General features: G+C 33.9%; 1 protein-coding gene across 2 annotated transcripts in view; it reads right to left on the reverse strand.

Moving 5' to 3' along the window:
* ZNF800 (zinc finger protein 800) overlaps positions 1–18,458 on the reverse strand; it is a 48,924-nt gene that overhangs the window by 18,565 nt on the left and 11,901 nt on the right. The window contains exons 4-6 of one of the 2 annotated variants that reach the window (XM_017549481.2): positions 14,650–14,793; positions 10,801–12,493; positions 7,515–9,280 (exon numbers count right to left, since the gene is read on the reverse strand). In XM_017549481.2, the coding sequence (XP_017404970.1) occupies position 9,280; positions 10,801–12,493; positions 14,650–14,793 (1,838 nt within the window). In that variant the 3' untranslated portion in view covers positions 7,515–9,279. Of the gene's footprint in view, positions 1–7,514; positions 9,281–10,800; positions 12,494–14,649; positions 14,794–18,458 lie in introns of those variants that run through there. The other variant, XM_017549480.2, reaches the window with a different exon arrangement.

Consider the following 18,458-nt stretch of genomic DNA (forward strand, 5'->3'; position numbering starts at 1 on the left):
AAAAAAAAAAAAAAAGTTGGAAGCTTAGAGAAATGAAATGATAACCAATCAACTCCACTTCTTAAGATTATATAAATGACAGAAAGTGCAATCAATCAACAATTGTAGGCATGTTTTGTTTGGATCTGGGAATGGAACATGAAGTGGAAGGTAAGCTGCATTTCATGGAATTAGACAAGTATGAATTAAACAAAGTTAAGTATTAAGAATTATCAAGAAAAATCACTAAATGCACACCCATATAGCATGCAATTATATATGGCCTAATACTAATACAGTCAAGGTAGCACTCCCGTGAGTCTGAACCTGTCACTATTACTTAGTAGCAATGACAGAAGCTAGAAGGTTCACACAATGAAGATAGGCAACAGAAACCATAAGTATCCAGAAATGAAGAGAAATCTCACATGTAGAGAAGCTATAGAGATTAGAAGATGATGTAATAGGAAAAGAAGTAAAAGGCAAGACAGATTGTTGACTACTGATAAGCCTGAAAATAACAGAAGTGTTGTTCCTGCCTTCCTCCATCATTCTCTCAGTAACTATTATGTGCTAAGTACACTATGAGGCACTGGTGATACAAAGGAAATACAATTCCTGCTTGTAAACTCAAAATACATTCCTGTACTCAAAGCCTAATGTTTACGAAAAAAATGAAGAAAAAAAAGCTGTCCTGAGTTTTGCTATTCAAAACTACATATTGTTCAGTAAGACATTAATCATGAAGAAGCAAAATAATATCATAAAAGGTCTGCAAATTCTTCAACAATTAGCAAAAGTTGCCACCAAAAGTGGCATCAAACTCCAGCATAAAGGTCCATAAAACAACAATGTGCTCTAACTTAATAAACTTCTGTGTATCTTGGCTTTATCACAGATGTTACATTTGACTTTTCATTTAACGGTTGAATTAATGCCAACAAGAAGGCAATGAACATCAAAGGGCAAAGAAAGATAACCAGAAGCTAAGTGCTAGAGAGTATTTCAGAAAAAAACGAATAGAATTTCAGTGATCACTACAACAGTAATATTTACTGAGCTCTTCCCTGAGCCAGGTATTGTGCTAAGTACATTATATACATCATTAAGCTTTTATAAATTCCTACAACAAACGTACCCATAAGGTAGTTTCTAATATAACCATTTTACATACAAGAAAATTGAAGCTTAGAAAGATTTGGTAACTTGCCCAACCTACAGAGCTAGTAAGCAAAGAAGCCAGGACTTGAACTCAGGACTTCATGACTCTTAAAAATCCATGCTTTAACCACTATATGATTGTTTCCCCAAAAGAATGGAATAATGCTAGGCACATGATGGATGCTTGATACTGTCTGTCACCGAAGGAATGAATGATAAGAAATAAAGCAGCCATTGCACAGTAAGCCCAAATGTGGAAAGCACAAACAGAAAAGCAGAAACAATACTAAGTTACCAACTCACTGTGCAGCATAATTGTGGATGTCTGGAAACTAGCAGCAACTGACACAATGGCCTAATATGCTGCTACAAAAAATGTAATGGCTCTTTCTGAGTGAAAACTTCAGGCTGTATATGAATCTACAAAACCAAAGAAGGAATGTCATCAGGCAGTTTAGAAAAGGGACTACAGATACTGATCAAAAGACTATTTTCCACATTTTCTCGATATGGAAAGGATGCAGCATCAGTGACACTGCATTGACATAATAGTCAAGATCACAAGTTGCCTTTCATTCTGTCACCTATCAAAAGGAAGAAAAACATGTATACTGGAAAGCTCATCACATTTTAGGACCATCGTCTTTTAAAAGATTCTCACCAAAAGATTCCTCCTATGGGGCCCAGAGCCATGTTTTATGCCACTGACTCTGCCACCATGATCACAAATGACAGGACTGAGAGAGAACTGTCCCAAAAGCGGCCTATCTACAGACTGGCCAGCAACCTATGAAGGGGCCTGACATGAGAGATTTGCCCAACAGGCAATGTATCTAACGGGATCAATTAGATTTCCTTATAGGAGACTGAACTCAAGCTATATATGGAGGGGAAAAGCAGCTGAAAGACACAGAGCAGAGGGCAGACTGAGGCAATTACAACCATATTGAGAAGACAGAGTGAGGTAATTCGTTTTAGAAATAATAATAAGGCAAAAGTCTGAAAATGGCTAATAGCAGAGAAGCAATACTTCTGCTGCTCAAAGGGCAACAACCAGACACTAGAATTGCATTGATTTTTTTTTCTAGTTTCCATAACACCTACCTAATTGAAATCTGTATGGTGAAGCCAAGTTGTACAATTAGATTCCTAGAAGGCCTGGCCACTCATATCTCCCATATTTCCCCAGATGAAGTCTTCTAATAAACCTCCCCTTCCAAACTACCAAGTAAAATTCTGTGCTTGCAACTCAAAAAAGAGCATAACATAGTATTTGTATATATGGGTACATATACACTCACACACCTCCAATTAGATGACATGTAAAGCTGGGTGGTGGCTGACAATCCAAGCATTGTGGGTCTGACTTCCAGCCTGCAGCATTTGTGGTTTGGACACTGTGTTACTTACCCCTAGTTAACTGTTCTAGAAAGAAGGGTCTTTACCCTGAACCTGAAAAATTAATACCTCCTACAATTACAACCGTGCACTTTGAAATTAAAAAGATACCCAGGGCAGTAAAAGAAACAAAACCAAATAAAAACCAAAAACTCTTTTAAAAGTTTCTTGCTCTTATGTATATGTAAATCTGTTTGTGCCTGAATTTTATGGGAAATAAGTGAATTTGTTCTCTTAGAATCACAATAAACAATAGCTGATTAGTCAAGATGGCCAGGTAAATAAAGGAAAAATTGGAAAATTAGGAAGACGTTTTGTGGGAAGTATAACTTCTAAGTCTGGAAAAGTATTCATAAGTTTCACTAAATGTGTTCTTTTTATCTCTATGGCCCCCATTAGCCTATCATCCTCTCAAAGCCTACCCATACAAAGAAAGGAGAATGAGGCGCAAAAGTTCTCAAACATCTACAAATGTGATGCATTGCATCACAAGGAATTCGATAAATATCTAATAACTAAGAGGCATGCAAATGACATGGCTACTCTCTTACAGAAGTTTATGTAAAACTACCCTCCCTAACAACTTCTATGTCAAAATTGAAGGAAACTACATAAAAATTATTTCCCTAAAAGTCCTGGGCAGTGGGGGGTGACGGGTTATGTAATTGAACAATATGTGCATACTGTGTTCCTAGTGCTTCACTATTTTTTCTTAGAAGTATTCCTTGTTTTTTCTGTCCATCTAAAATAAAAGCTACTACTAGTCACAACTAGCAAGTACTTTAGGGTTCAGGTATACCAAAGCAAGAAAAGTTTCAACTGTTTTTAAAAACACTTTTGCACAGCTGAGAAAGTCTGACTAAAAGCCACAGTTCTATTTCTCAGAACTAATTTATTTTCAGGAGAGTCCCACAAACAGAAGAGATTAAAATCCAATATTCAAAACCTAAGTTGTGATGAAAGATAAATGCACCCAAGGTTCATTTTGGTATAACTTCTTGTCTGAACATAATATCATTACATACTCCTGTACTGAAAATGTTACCAGATTATACAGAGCAGGATGCTCAGGCACCCACAGTGGGTTTTTGTTGTTGTTGTTATTTTGGCTATTTTTTCAGTTACATCATTCTACTGCTTAAACATTACAATGTTTGCATCCCAGGAATATATTCTAGCTACCTGACACAAGCACTTGAATATCAGAAACACAAAGAAGTTGCACAGGTATAAGAACACCAGCATTTGATCTGAAGTTCAGGATGTAAAGGGTCATCCAAACCTAGGGACACAAGGGTCCTCTGGTGATGCAAATTATACTAATCCCTAAACACTGACATTTCTAAAATCATCACCTTAAAAACCCAGATCAAAAACAGGTGTGAAAGTAAACTCTCTTAGCAGATAATTTAACAGTACTGGGGCCTTAGCTAAAACATGGAGTACTGCCACAAATGACAACCACTGGCAGGACTTTTGATAATTGCCGTTCTCTTTTTATCTCTTCATGACACCTTCACCAAAAACATTCCTAACAGCCCAAATCGTGATCTCCTGAAGAATCTTCTTTCCATAATTGAATGCTTCCTTTCTAGTACTACATTGCTACTAGTTTTGTTTCATAAAAATATTTCAGCAATGTTATCCAATTAATATTTGCTTCATGTCAGTATTTTACACACAGCCAAAAGTAAAAAAGTTGTATAACACAAATGACTAATGAAAATGTTGAGACAGATGTGTTATTCTGGGGAGAAACCATAAAAACAAAGCCTAACTTACATTCAATGTGCTCAAAACTCCCTAATGTCTTTTTCAAAGAAAATGAAAAATTTATGAGAATGATAAACTAATAATATCTGACTATAAGAGAATTGGTAGCAAATAATATAATTAGTTGCCTTCATTGTGCCAATTAAATACAAAAACAGCAGATAAAATTGAATGTGTAGCAATAAAATTCTCGCATCTAATGCATAAATTTCCATCTAAATTTAAATAAGTAAAAAATTCCGTATTTGAATATGTTGTACAAGTCACTCACGGTAATATTATATAACATTTACTGTAATATGCCAGAAAGTATTCTAAGTGCATTATAGGTATTTTTCATTTTATTCTCAGAAAAGCCTATGAGGTAAGAAACAATATCCCCATTTTATAGGTAGCTAAGGCACAGAAGGTTTTAAGTAAACTTGCACAAGGTCTCACATAGGAAATAATTTATGGATCCAAAAATTTCAACAACTAATCTAGTTCCAGATCACATTAAGCTGACAAAAAGATAATGTAATAAATATGCTTGCAAATACTAAAATGCACAAATGTAAGGTTGCACTAAGGGCACAGGCATTGTCAGATCTAGTGTAAGTCTCTTACCAGCTATGTGAACCTAATAAATCACTGAAATTCTCCAAGCTTCTATTTTCTGTTCTATAAAATAGGGATAATGAAAAGAACAGGTCTTCACAGTGTTGTTGGTAGGATTAGGGACATGATGCATGTAAAGATTTAGCAGACTGCTTGGCATATAACAAGCACACCATAAATGTTCATCATTATTAGCTATTACCAAGAATTATCTTTCTTTCTCATAAATACTTAGCACTGGTGAAACTTCCTAAAATAAGTGAAATCCATCAATATTGAGAGGATAAAAGTTTAAGACTAAGTCTCAAAGTATATGGTAGTACAATTTAGAGATAGAAAAGGCTTACTTGCCTTAATAACATTAATACTTGCCTTAATACCATTATCAAACATTATTTAAAGTGTCCTGCTATACATGAAAATGTGCTAGGCACCGTACAAAATTATCAAGACAGTCCCTGACATCAAAAATACACAATCAAGCAAAATTAACTCTGCTGAGTGGACGCAAACAGCAAAATCTCCAACTTTGGGCAGTTTCTCAAACAGATGCACCTATGGTATGCTAGGTCCCTTTTGTTTATGGTGTTGTGGTAGTGAAAATAGGTAGAAGAGGCTTAAAAATCATAAGCCTCTCAAATTTGGTGTGAAGCAATAAAGATTTAGGAGGAAATGAGCTACATTTTCCACTCTTACCCTTCAAAAAAACTTTAGCAATTTTAGTACTAATGATCTATATTAAACCAGAAGAAAAAAAGGCAAGATAGGAAATGGAAGCTCAGAGGAATAGGGTATAGAAACAAATTATGAGAAGAGAAATGAATTTGAAAAGTTAGAAAAGCCAAAATAATTGCAGGTAAGTTTAAGTGAGACTTGCTTTTATTCTGCATTCTACCATGTGTTTAATGCCTTAAATTGCTGATCCTTATTCCTTTTCAATACCAAGGATCCCTTTAGCTCTTAAAGAGAGGTGAAAGAATAGCAGAGTACAGAAGGATTTTGTCTAACAGCACAGCCAATGTCATACTGGACATATCTTAGAGCTTGGCTTCAGATCAACTGAACACCATAGCTAAATCATAATCCTGATAATCTATGGATCCCGTTAGAAAAATAACTTCACCAACTCCAAACTAAGATCAGGATACTTCAGTGGGTCACTGCAGCAAACCTGGAAACCTAATTTCCAAGCATCTCTATCTCATTTTCAGAAGTCGGTGTGAAGAGATCTTTTGCAACTTCACAACAGGGAATGATAGCCGCTGGTACCTATCTCCACATGTATTTACCATAACACCTATAGGGAAACTCCTCTTTCTACACCCATGGCCTCATGCCATAGCAAAACCACACAACTCCCGCTACTGCATCCATTGCATACTTTAATGCAAACTGAGTAGAACAGACTATTTATTGACCACAAAGTAATATAATAAATATTTTCCTAAAAAATGTGAAGGGATACTTCAACAACTAAAGAAACCTGTGTCAACCAAAAACTTAATTCATATATACAAGACTAGGCAAAAAAAACCCTAAAACCTAAGAATGGGTAATGCATATATTCTTCAAAGGTTTTCTTCTTAAAGAGCAAAGGGGAGGGGTAGGGAATCAATGCATAAACCAAAAAAAAAATAGCAGTTGTGTATTCAAGGCATGTCTAATGAACACCTGCCCAATGTCAGCTATTCTTCATCCAACTCTCACTTGCACTACACAAACTTATGAAGTGCAACCTATACTTGTTTCTTCTCTTCCACCACACTTAGGAATGGCAGACATTTTTAGCAAGGAAGGTAAGTTCAGTTCTACAGGAAAACCCTTAATTGCTCAAATAGCAGCAAAAGTAGATATAATTTACAGCCAGATAGGTCTTGTATAAAATACGCAGTTTCTGATGGGTCTTTATCTGCTGTAATCCTCATTCTAACAAAAAGTCAACTACATATGTGTGTATGCAGCCTAGCTTCTGTCAAAACTTATTAGGCCTCTTCTCCTCAAGAGCCTTAAGCCTGAGCCTCTCAAATGATACAGCTCAAGTCAAATCAGGAAGGATGAAGACCACAAAGGAATGCAAAGAACAATACTTTCTAGTCACTTGTTTGTTCTACCTTTGTAAACTGGTCCTGGTTCAGCTTCTCTTATATATGCCATTGTCCATTAATTCAGCTATTACAATAAAATGTTTCCAGTCTCTCTAATTAGGCAAGTCCTGACACAGTGCTATTTTTCCTACATGACCCAGATGAAATCTTTTGACAGCCTTGGAACTCTCATTTATTTCCTGGTCTGGATGCCTATTCTGTGGCCCCAGAATTACTATAGAGGAGACATACTGTGAATGGTCCCGTAGAAACAGGTGGGAAGAGTAATGGAATTCCAGCAAAAGGCTCCCCTCCTCCAACATCAATTTTTCTTTCTTCTCTACAGTATTTAACAAGCAGGCAGAAAGGGAAAGGGTGGCATACAAATGAGAGGATGCTACAAAAAGCAACTCCAAGCTTTTTAGGAATCCTTAAATCTTTTCAGCAGTTATTGGTATTTAACTGAAAAATATCTTTGGAATATGTCTTGTGTGTAGGAATGCATAAAAGATAACACCTTGCAAAAGTCAAACATATAGGTTTAATAATGTGCAACTAATGAAGATGGCTTATAAATGAAATACCACCTACACATTTAGTTCCCTAAATATATTATACTATTAGTTATTAAAGTTAGATCTATAAGTACAAATTGTCCATATGTGGGAAAGTAAATCTGTTTTTAAATTAAAGAGAAATTATTATTCTATTTCTTAAAAATAAAACTATCAGAATATAATTCAAGTGTAGCTGCTCATAGTCACTGAATAAGTTTAAATTTGATAATAAAACATTTAAGTTTCAACCAATGCACCTTTGCTGAAGCACATTTAGCTGAAATAACTTCGAGTCTGGTTTATTTCCATCACATATAGTACATTTTTCCAACAAGAGCATGTACATTCAATATAGAACATTTCCAGCAACAGTTACAGTCTTTCTAGTTTCCTTTCACAGTATATTTTAGTGCAAAGCACTGGGAAGGGTAAATGTTTTTCTAGCTATAGAATCATTTTATTAAGACCTTGTGGATCTTTAACATTTTAAAATTTTATACAAAAAGTATATAGATGGACAGGGTCCCTCCTAAGTACAGGTGTGAACCTATATAAAAACATGGTATATTTTCTGCTGTACCTTTTATAATTTGACACAAACAACTAAAAAATAAAATATTCCCTAAAAAGTACAAAGTATTGATACACAAAAACCTGCCCAAAATTTCATAAAGATAGATGTACTTCAGTTTTTTCTAAAATCTTGATTATAAAAATGGACAAGAATTCATCATTTTCTAATTTACAGTAGGAATCAAATATTATCTAAAGTGGTCCTTTAAGATTTTTCTTGGGAGGAAAAAATCAGGGTTTACACCCGCATCTTCGTTTTGTAGCAATATTTAAGGAAATAAACTAGTATCATAAGAAGTGGTTGTGCATGGATTGTCTGCATCCATAAAATATCAGTAAGCTATTTATTACCTTCATATTAACATTAGTAAATGTGTGGTCTTTAAAAAAATAGAAACTGAAAAATTAGGTTGCATCTATCATTAAAGTGCTTTGTATAAAATTTAAAGAAAAATAGGGGAATGTTTAATTTTCATAAAAACCTATGTTTACAAGTGAAAAATGTAATGATCCATGCATGAAAATGAACTGGAACTTTCCTGTAGTATATATTTTTGAATGAAACTTTCAAACACTTAAGTGCTGGAGAACAAGCTAGAAAAAAATGGATGTAAAAATAATTACAAATATTTAGTAGGCTAAATATTTATAATGTGTTGATACTATTTTGTCTTTTGTTCCTAACATACACTTACTAGAAAATCATTTATCTATACAATTCAGATGAAAATTTTGCCAAATAAAGTGAAACAAAACTAAAATCACTAAGATATAAAGTCTTTGTCAATTAAAAATTGCTATTTCTTCAGGTTGTTGATCACTTAATCAACAAATTGTTTAGAAAACAAAATTTGTAACATTTTTGTAGAAACCGTAGACCAAACGCACAAGGTCAAGGGTGGTTAGCTGATGGGCTGTGATGACAACATGTAATGTCACAGCTACTTGAAAGTGCTGGAATAGGCAGTGCCTTAGAAACAAGTGGTTAGATGGTTATTATTTTAGTCAGAAAACAGCAGTTATAGTTGAATATTTAGAAAAATGTTTTTCTTTTTTTCCTCATAGTACCATTTGAAGATGTTTAGTGGTTCTAACACCAATTTAAAGTCTTTCCACAAAAATGAACTCCAAACCTTTTCGTACATCACTTGAAGTTATCTGAGGAGAAATGGGAATAAATGAACACTTTTGAGTTTACCAATAAAACCTTGTTTTTAAAATTATGCAACAGTAAATTACTTCTAAAAGATGGTTTCATCTCAAGTTCTCCACACAAATAAAAAAAATGTGAGATAATCAATCCACAACATTTAATCTACACAGCACTCAAACTAGTATTTTGCTTTAGAACCTGAATCTGAAACTAACCTAATACTCATAAATACATTAAATGTCTTAATACAAGGGACACAGGTATAGAAGGTAAACTTTTAAAATATATATAGACTTGAGAAAACAAGTACAGGGAGTCTACTCATTTTTGTTGCATTTTTTAAAATCTACATTTGTTCCAAAACCTTCTTTAAAAAGAATATTTTTCAGCCGGGTGCGGTGGCTCATGTCTGTAATCCCAGGACTCTGGGAGGCCAAGTTGGTAATATCGTCTGAGGTCAGGAGCTCAAGAGCAGCCTGACCAACATAGTGAAACCCCATCTCTACTAAAAACACAAAATTAGCCAAGCATGGTGGCACATGCCTCTAATATCAGCTACTTGGGAGGCTGAGGCAGGAGAATTGCTTGAACCTGGGAGGCGGAGGTTGCAGTGAGTCAAGATCATGCCATTGCACTCCAGCCTGGGCAACAAGAGCAAAACTCCTCTCAAAAAATAATATTTTTCTTTTTTCCAAATGAGAATTTTATTTTTCTTACAACGCACAACCACAAAAAAATCCCTAGTTAATAATATTAACTATGTTAAAATGATCACCAAAATGGTTAGTAAAAAGTGAGGGAAAAATAAGAGTATCTGGAACCTAGGCAAGCATTGTTTCCATAAATCAAAACTAAAAAACAGTAACTAACATATACTCCCAAGGAGAAGGGAAAAAAAAATTCAAACTTCTGTTTACCAACTTTCCCCCTTTGCCTAGAAGCACTATGTTAAAAGTAAGTGATAAATGCTAATCATTTTTAATTCAATTTGGGGATTTTTTTCTTCTTCTGAGTGCAGCACTTTATTTAGCCGTCACAGATTAATTTTTACAATAATTACAGTGCCTCGAAAGATTTTTTTCCTATAATTATCACCTTCACAAATTCATTCTAATATATTTAACTTTCCTACAATTCATTAATTAGTAAACTAAGTCACTAAATCAAATTAAACCTGTGCAAAGTTAGTTAAACAGAAGATTTCTATTGTAAACATAAACCAATATAAATGTATATATTTTACAACATTAAAAGGAAAGCACTGACCCTGTGCCATCTACCTATAACTACATTGCATTGTCCTGTGGAAGATAAGTTCTGAAGTTAACTTTTGTTCCCAAGCCACTGGAATAAAGGTCACTGAAGAGGTAAATGCAATATGCACATTACTCTTGCAGTTCCCATTGCCATGAGATATATGGAAGCAAATGTGTGTTAAAATGGAACCAGCTATAAATTATGGTCAAATGATTTTTTTTTTAGTTCGATGGGGGAAAAAAAGCAAAACTCTGTAACTGTTCCTCACCAGACAAGAGCCTTAGATCTTGTACTTCGGCCTTTGGTTTTGTTTCCTTCAGGTGAATTGGAAGCATTTGCCTTATGAGTTTTCTTATGATGTTCAAGATAAGTCTTTTTGGCAAATGCCTTTCCACATTTATTGCATCTGTGAAGAGAAAAGTTTTTTGTGACTTTTACTTCAATACCAACGTCAGCTACTTCATACTTTTTACTAGGAGAGTTAGAAGTGCCATCATGTTTTGAATCACTATGTTTTGCTTCATCCCTCGAAGGGCCTCTTTTTGCCACTTTATTTAGAACAAAATCAATGGGCTTTTTTATAGCTCTGATCTCTAAACTGGCTGTTATTTTCCCAAGATAACGAGATGACTTTTTATGAACCACAGTTATATGTCGTATCACATCGCGTTTCCGACGAGTTTCATAAGTGCAAAGAGGACACTTGTAGAATTTAACATAAATGTTATTTCCATCTGTGTGCAACTCGATGTGTTTAGTCAAGTTCTGTTTTGAAGTAAACTGACGTTTACAAAGTTTACAGTAAAGTTGCTTAAAGTCAAAGCCAGCTGAAAGTTTTGGTTTCCTGGTTTTTTGCTGGCCACCTGCAGCTGACGGACTAGTTGATTTAGGGCTTTCAGAGTCTTGTTTAACTTTATTTTTCTGTGCTGCCGGTATGTTCTTTTTTTCATTTGAATGATTTGTTCCCTTTAATTCATTCTGTGGAGAATGGGTAATGGAAGGGGGTGAAGATTCTACAGAATCTGCTGGTTCAACTTTAACTTTTATTTCTGAACTGTTGGCAGTATTATTAGGGCCTTTCTCTCTTTTAGAGTTTGTTCCAGAAAGAGTTATCTTGTGGACAATTTGCATATGTCTTTTGAGCATTATTTGTGAACTGTATTTCCTCTTGCAAAGGAGGCATTTGCATGCAGTTAAATTGTATTCAGCCTTTGAAGACGACTTTTGTTTTCGAGTCTTAAAAGATTTTTTAGCAGAAATAGAATCCAAGAACAAAGGTTGCCCAGGCTTTGTTGCTATATCAGGAGTAATTGAATCCCTCCTTAGTCCTCTATGAACTTCATCAAAATGCCTCCTTACATTCGCTTTTGTAGCAAATGATTTACAACATACTGGACAACTCCTACTTAATGGAACTAGAACATTCTTATTGCGTCCTTTAGAGGATTGGTTTGGATTCTTTCGTGTTTCAATGTACTTTTTTAGTTCTTCCATCTTTTTCTTGTGTACTTTTCGAATGTGACGGCGAACACTTCGTCTAGAATTGAATTCTTTTCTACAAAGACAACATATCAACTGGTGACCAAAATCAGAATTGTCAGATGTTTCCAAGTCAGCCTGTGACTCATGAAGCTGTTCATCAGATGTAGGTGCAACTTCATCTGTAACAATCTCAACAGGAGGGGGCTCTACGGTTTCCACTTCTGTATCTATAACTGGTACTGTTTTTGACTGTTCAGTGCTAGTTTCCTGTATTTGAACTTCAGTTTGTTCAGGAGTACTGCTTGATTCTGTGACTTCAATAGGATTATCAGTCCTTGAAATATATTGAAACACTGCATTTTGATTAGTTTCTATGGGTTCTAGCTTAATAATATATTCTCGTTTGTCCACGCTTGGATATATGGCTTCTAGGAGATCACTTATGGCTTGGCTTTGTTTATCATTTACATCAGGAAGGTCTGTTAAGGAAAAAACAACATTTTAATCTGAAGTAATTAGCCTGCTCTAGCCCTCTAATATTTTTAGATATATATGAACCTCTATCTCAGAATCTATTACCAGTTTAGTTTTATAAGAGCATTATCTACTTTTCAGTATTTTACAAAGACAAAAACTACTATTAAACTAAAATTTCCTTTAAATTCTCATCATAATATACAAAAATGTTAAGGAATATATACAATCTGAAGGGCTGCTTTTGCTTCAAATGCCCTTAATATAAAACATATAAGCACTTACACGTGTCCTAAACAATAAAAATGATATTTCATATTTTTCATCTGAATATTTTAGACTACCAAAGGCAACTCAAAGTTCTTATAACCCATGATTGACAAAACAGCATGAAAAATGTTACTACATAAACAAAAATGGTATTTTTTAGAAAACGTAACAGCATTCCTATCAATTTAATCTGAAACAGTCTAATCTAATCTAGTCTATTTGAGCATCTTATGAAAATCAAAGATTTGTAAGCAAACACATAAACATAAGTGGCATGATGTGTAGAAGTATTTGCTAAACTCAGTTCTATTACATGTCCTCTTAAAATGACACAATTTTACTAAAACAAATGATTAAAAACTTTACAGATTTATTTAAAAACTAGAGGTAGTTTTATTTTCTTGTACAATAATCACACCCTCTACAGGCAATCAAATATCCTATTGTAACAGCGTTGTCTAACACTGGTTCCTTGTATTACACTAAAATCTAGCTACAAATCTAGTACCAAATCTGGTATCTATACAAATCAGGAAGTGATTCATTACAGCTCTTCTAGTCTATTCATCTGTCTTTTAAAATGAATAAAGTAGTGCCTATAAGAAAAATACTTTCACAAAAGTATTTCTAGAATGAGTATTGCCAAGACAAGTGCACAATAATCTAGCAAATCCATTTATCCATTTCACTCTGTAAGTTAACTCTATAATAAAAAATAATAACTATCAAAAGATAAACTAATTTTCTACTAGTATTTTAATTAAAAGCTTAGATTTGAAATGAATCTCTATAGACTGCTTTTTAATTTAGATCTCAATGAGAAAAAGAACAGTAAGATCAAATAGTAGGAAAATTTTTCAGATAAATATGAAGTATGAAATTTTTATTTAATCAATGCCCTATAATACACTTTAAGTCAGCTTCGTTATAATTAAAGCCATACTTTGTTATTTGGAGATTGGATTTCATACCCATCCCTAAAAGGTTAAGTTGAAAAATGCACAAAATCCACAATGCATCTATGGTATCAGACTGACAAAGCAGGTTCTACATTTTTGTAAGTCAACAAAGAGTTAAATCCCTAAACTAGAAATAATAAGGTAAACCATTATTGAATAATTTTTTAAATTTACATTAATTCTTTAAAGAAAGAAAAATAATACCATTAGATATACTGCTAACTTAATCATACAGAGACAATACACAGCATTCAAAACCAACATTCTAGTCCAGAAAGACTTTGTATTAGTCTGCTATCTGCCTTTATCACATAAAGTTATTTTGGATCTCAAGTTAGCCTGCAACATAATGTAATTTCTGAGAAAATGACTTATCTAAATTTTTCTGAGAACAAAACTGATCTTCAAAGCACGACCTAGAAAATACTAGAAAGATTAATAAAGACTTTTTAATGCTCTCCACCATTCCAAAGAAATGAAAAAATTTACCTCATTCTTTGCTCTTTATTCCAAACCTTCTCATTTACTTAAGGGAAATCTAAATAAGTGATCAATCACATCTGGTTGCAAGTTGTTAAAAAATAAAGACATAAAAAGTAATATAAACTAGAAAATCCACTTATGGCCCATATAAACATTCTAAAACAATATCTAATATTTTAATACAAATAAATATCCTCAAATCTAACCACTTATAGGTCATCTTTAGGAAATTTCAAGTGGAAGGCATTGATATGAAAGTATCTAAAAACTGAATATAACATTGAGTCAAGTATTTAATTTTATTCTCCATTTCCATCTAAAAATTATCTGTAACTAGACATTATTATCAAATTATCAGTAACAAGATACCATTTCAATGCAAATTTATAGTTGCACTGTAAGAATACTTAGCTGTAAAATGCCTAACTGAATATATGAATAAAACTTACTGTCATCCATCTGGAGACTTGGTGGGCAGTAGAATTTTTTATGGGTAATTAAATTTGGTAATCCTCGGAAGAGACTGCGGCACAACTTACATTCAAAAATAGTGTCCACATCTTTTAACAAAATATGCTTAAGTTGTTTAGTTCCTGAGACAGAGAAAAAAAGAAAAACTTAACACAAAATGTAACTTTAACATGCACTTTTAAACTGGACAACCACTGTTGACAATCCAAAAGTGCAGTTACTATTTGACAACAAATTACAGGCATTGCCAATTTCTACCACAGTATATTTAGAACCAAGTTACAGACTAAATTCTAAGCAAAATCCTACTATCATTTGGAAATTAGGACAACTAAAATTGATGCCTCTTTTCCACTTCAGCAGCCAATCAATTGTTGATATATCCCAAGGCAGTGGTTCCGACATGAGGTTGATCATTACAATGAGCTGGGAATAAAGATATGTGTAGCCCTGCCCTAGAGGTTCTGATTTAATAGATCTGGAGTAGGGCAGAAAAATTAAATGTTCCCCCATTACTCCCTGCCAAACTTTTGGATTGTGCTTTCAAGCTCTTTTCTGTACTAGGAAGTAAGCAAGTTTTTTAATACATTTTCCCCTGATTCCTTAAAGAAGGTCAAAACTATATTACAGGATTGCCTGTGACTTTTCTTTTTAAATTCAGCTCAAATTACTTCAAGTTCTGAGCCAACAATGGGATTATTCCTATTTCGTGTGATGCTCCACAAAACAGAGAATCTTTGTCCATACTAAGAAATAATTTTGAACTTTGCTTAGGCCTCTTGACAGCACTATAAATTTATTAAAAGCCTTTCTCCCTTAAAATATCCCAATTACAATTAAGTATTGATATAACTACTAGTTTAATGCTTACCTTCTCTACTAAATTATACATTCCAAAGCAGCCAAGAATAAGCCTATCTTATTTACAAGTGCAACGTGTTCAGCTCCTGTAATGCTCAAAATCTATTTGTTGAAGAAACGCTACTATCTAGGGAATCTAAGTACTATGACAGAATATCTTTAGGCAGAGAAAAAATAAATGGCAAAAAGTACCCAATCTTTAAAATAAAAACATCTACCAGAAATAAAATACAAACGGAAGGTCTTCAGTCACTATTTTCCTATAGCTCTTTGCCGCAGGTAAGTTGGCAAAACTGATCTGCAGTACTTCACTAATTAATGTGCCTTTACTTTCCTCAAATTAAAAAAAAAATTTTAATGACATTATATTGACTTGAACAGGAAAAGCCCAAAGTACCCAGAAAAATATCCTTAAGGTTGTGTAGGTGCAAAGTGTTGTTTCATTTAAGACGCATTTACCTGTCTATTAAGCTCTGGGGGACTGCTAAAGAGTATAAGGTATCTTAGTAGTATAATTAATATTGTAGGGTCTGTAAGAGTTAAATAAAATAGTTCAGATTCAATCTTTTGCAATCTGTTTACATTTAATGTTTGAAGTGTATTTTATCATTTTGAAGACAATAATAAAATCATTTTCCCCATCCCCTAAAACACACACACACACACACACACACACGCACAGAGAGAGAGAGAGAGAGAGAGAGAGAGAGAGAGAGAATTATTGTTGATCCAAGCATTCAAAATCCTACTGCGAAAAAGTTACTAGGTTATCACAACTTTACTACGTCTTTAGAGATTCCAAACCTGATATTATCTACTTGTGTGACCTTAAAGAGCTTTATAATCTTTACACTTTGGTTTACTCACGTTATAAAATAGAACAAACCTAACCAAACCTATATTGAAGAATTATTAAAGAAAATATGAACCTAAATCCCAGAGAAATTATATACTTGAGTTTCTACTGGAAAAAAAAATGTACAGAATGAAATAATTTCTTTCATTTCCCAAATCCAAATCTATGTTTACTCCACTAGTCCTTACTACAAAATCAGAAAACATAAATTTAAAAAGATTCAGAGAATAGCCTGAGTGTTATTGTTTATATGAAAGTAAATTCTCATATATATATTTCTGAAGTCCATTTCATATTACAAAATACCTTGGCAAGGACTGCTAATATGGTTAGTTCATAGTTAACTTCGTAAGTGAATGACAAACGATGAGAGGTAGAATGATTTAAAAATGCTTTGGTTAAGGCTTTCTAATTGACCTATACATAGTTCTCAGGAAGTGTAGGTGAGTATAATAGCAGTGGGAAGAAAACAGGAAACTTTTGCACACGGATTCTAAACTATAAAACCTGCCAGGCAGATTCAATTCTGTCTTTAGGATAGTCAAAAAAGACTGAAGAGGAAACAGAGACAATCTGAACTAGGTTTAATTTAAGAATTAAACTCAAGATTTAAATAAGATGCTGTACGTGGCGGCAGATTTAAAGCATAAAATAATCAGTCTATAAACAACATGAGATTATACATAAAAAATAGTCAAGTGAAAAATATAAAACTGTATCCCTAAATCAGACATATCATTTTGTCTACCAGGTTCTCAATCACAGAAAAATAAAGACACTATCAATTTCTTAATTAGTCTTATACAGTAAATTATATTCAGTAGGGACTGTATATTTATTCTCAATAAACATCCAAAAAAAGGTATTTTCCTCTAACCTTAACAATTAGTCTTAATTATCAATCACAAACGCTTCCCCCAACACACATACACACATACACACACACACACACACACACACACACACACACACACACACACATTCTCTCTTTCTCCCTCTCTCTCTCTCTCTCTCTCTCTCTCTCTGTGTGTGTGTGTGTGTGTGTGTGTGTGTGTGTATGTGTGTGTGTGATTGTCGATCCAAGCATTCCAAATTTTTTTCAGGTCCACAAAACGTTCTCTTTCCCTCCCTTTTCAGGCCTTCACCTACGTTTTTTCCTCCCTGACTACAATGTTCTCCCACTTTCCTGGTCTGACTCATTTCTAATAATCCTTAAGATCCCAGGTTAGATGTCACTTCCTTCAGGAAGCCTTCAATGACATCTTATCTGCTTTGTTGTTGTTATTAAAAATCCTTCATCTATATTCTTATAGCATCCTAGAAATCTACACTAGCTTATCCTACTATTTTGTAATTACTTTTCCATAACCCCATTAAACTGGAAGATTAGAACAGAGAAGATATCTCTGATGCTCAACATTACCCCAGCCCTCAGGATAATGTGTGATTAACATTTGCTAAATGGCATATTACAGAGCTCTATGTTTTAAAAAAAAAAAACTTCTCTAAAAATAAGATTTTTTTAAATCTACATGAAGTTAACGGAGAAGTCAAAAATGAGATATTAAAACTCTTCTAATTCCACTTACATATTTAACAAATGAGAAAAATAAGATGTGTCCCAGTCCACAAACAGATATTAAAAGTTTTTCCCTTAGTTTCAGTCACCATTTGAGATTTTGTTATGTTTTTCCCATGGGGATGGAACGGCTTTATTCAAAGTTGGCTACCATATTCTGATTGCTCTGCTCACTTACAATTGGACACAGCCAGTTCTAAGTGCCTCTGTCAATAGCTAGCTAAAACTTCCTGTCACTTGAGACAACAGACGTGGTCATCTAGACAGCAACATAAAGTTCTTCCACTGCTCTTGATGCTGAGAAACAGACAGCAATGCTGCCTTCCTTCTTCTTTTCTTATACTGCTCTCTTTCTTGCCTTAGGTTTTTAAATTATCTTAGAAATCACCACTTAATGCTTACATAGATCAGTACCTTTCAAACATCCAGCCCTCCAAGGGAAAGGCTTGTGATAGCTAAAGATTAATGACTGTATATTCCAGATTTTCACA

The sequence above is a fragment of the Cebus imitator genome, unplaced genomic scaffold (genome assembly GCF_001604975.1).
Source record: "Cebus imitator isolate Cc_AM_T3 unplaced genomic scaffold, Cebus_imitator-1.0 Scaffold219, whole genome shotgun sequence".
NCBI lineage: Eukaryota > Metazoa > Chordata > Mammalia > Primates > Cebidae > Cebus > Cebus imitator.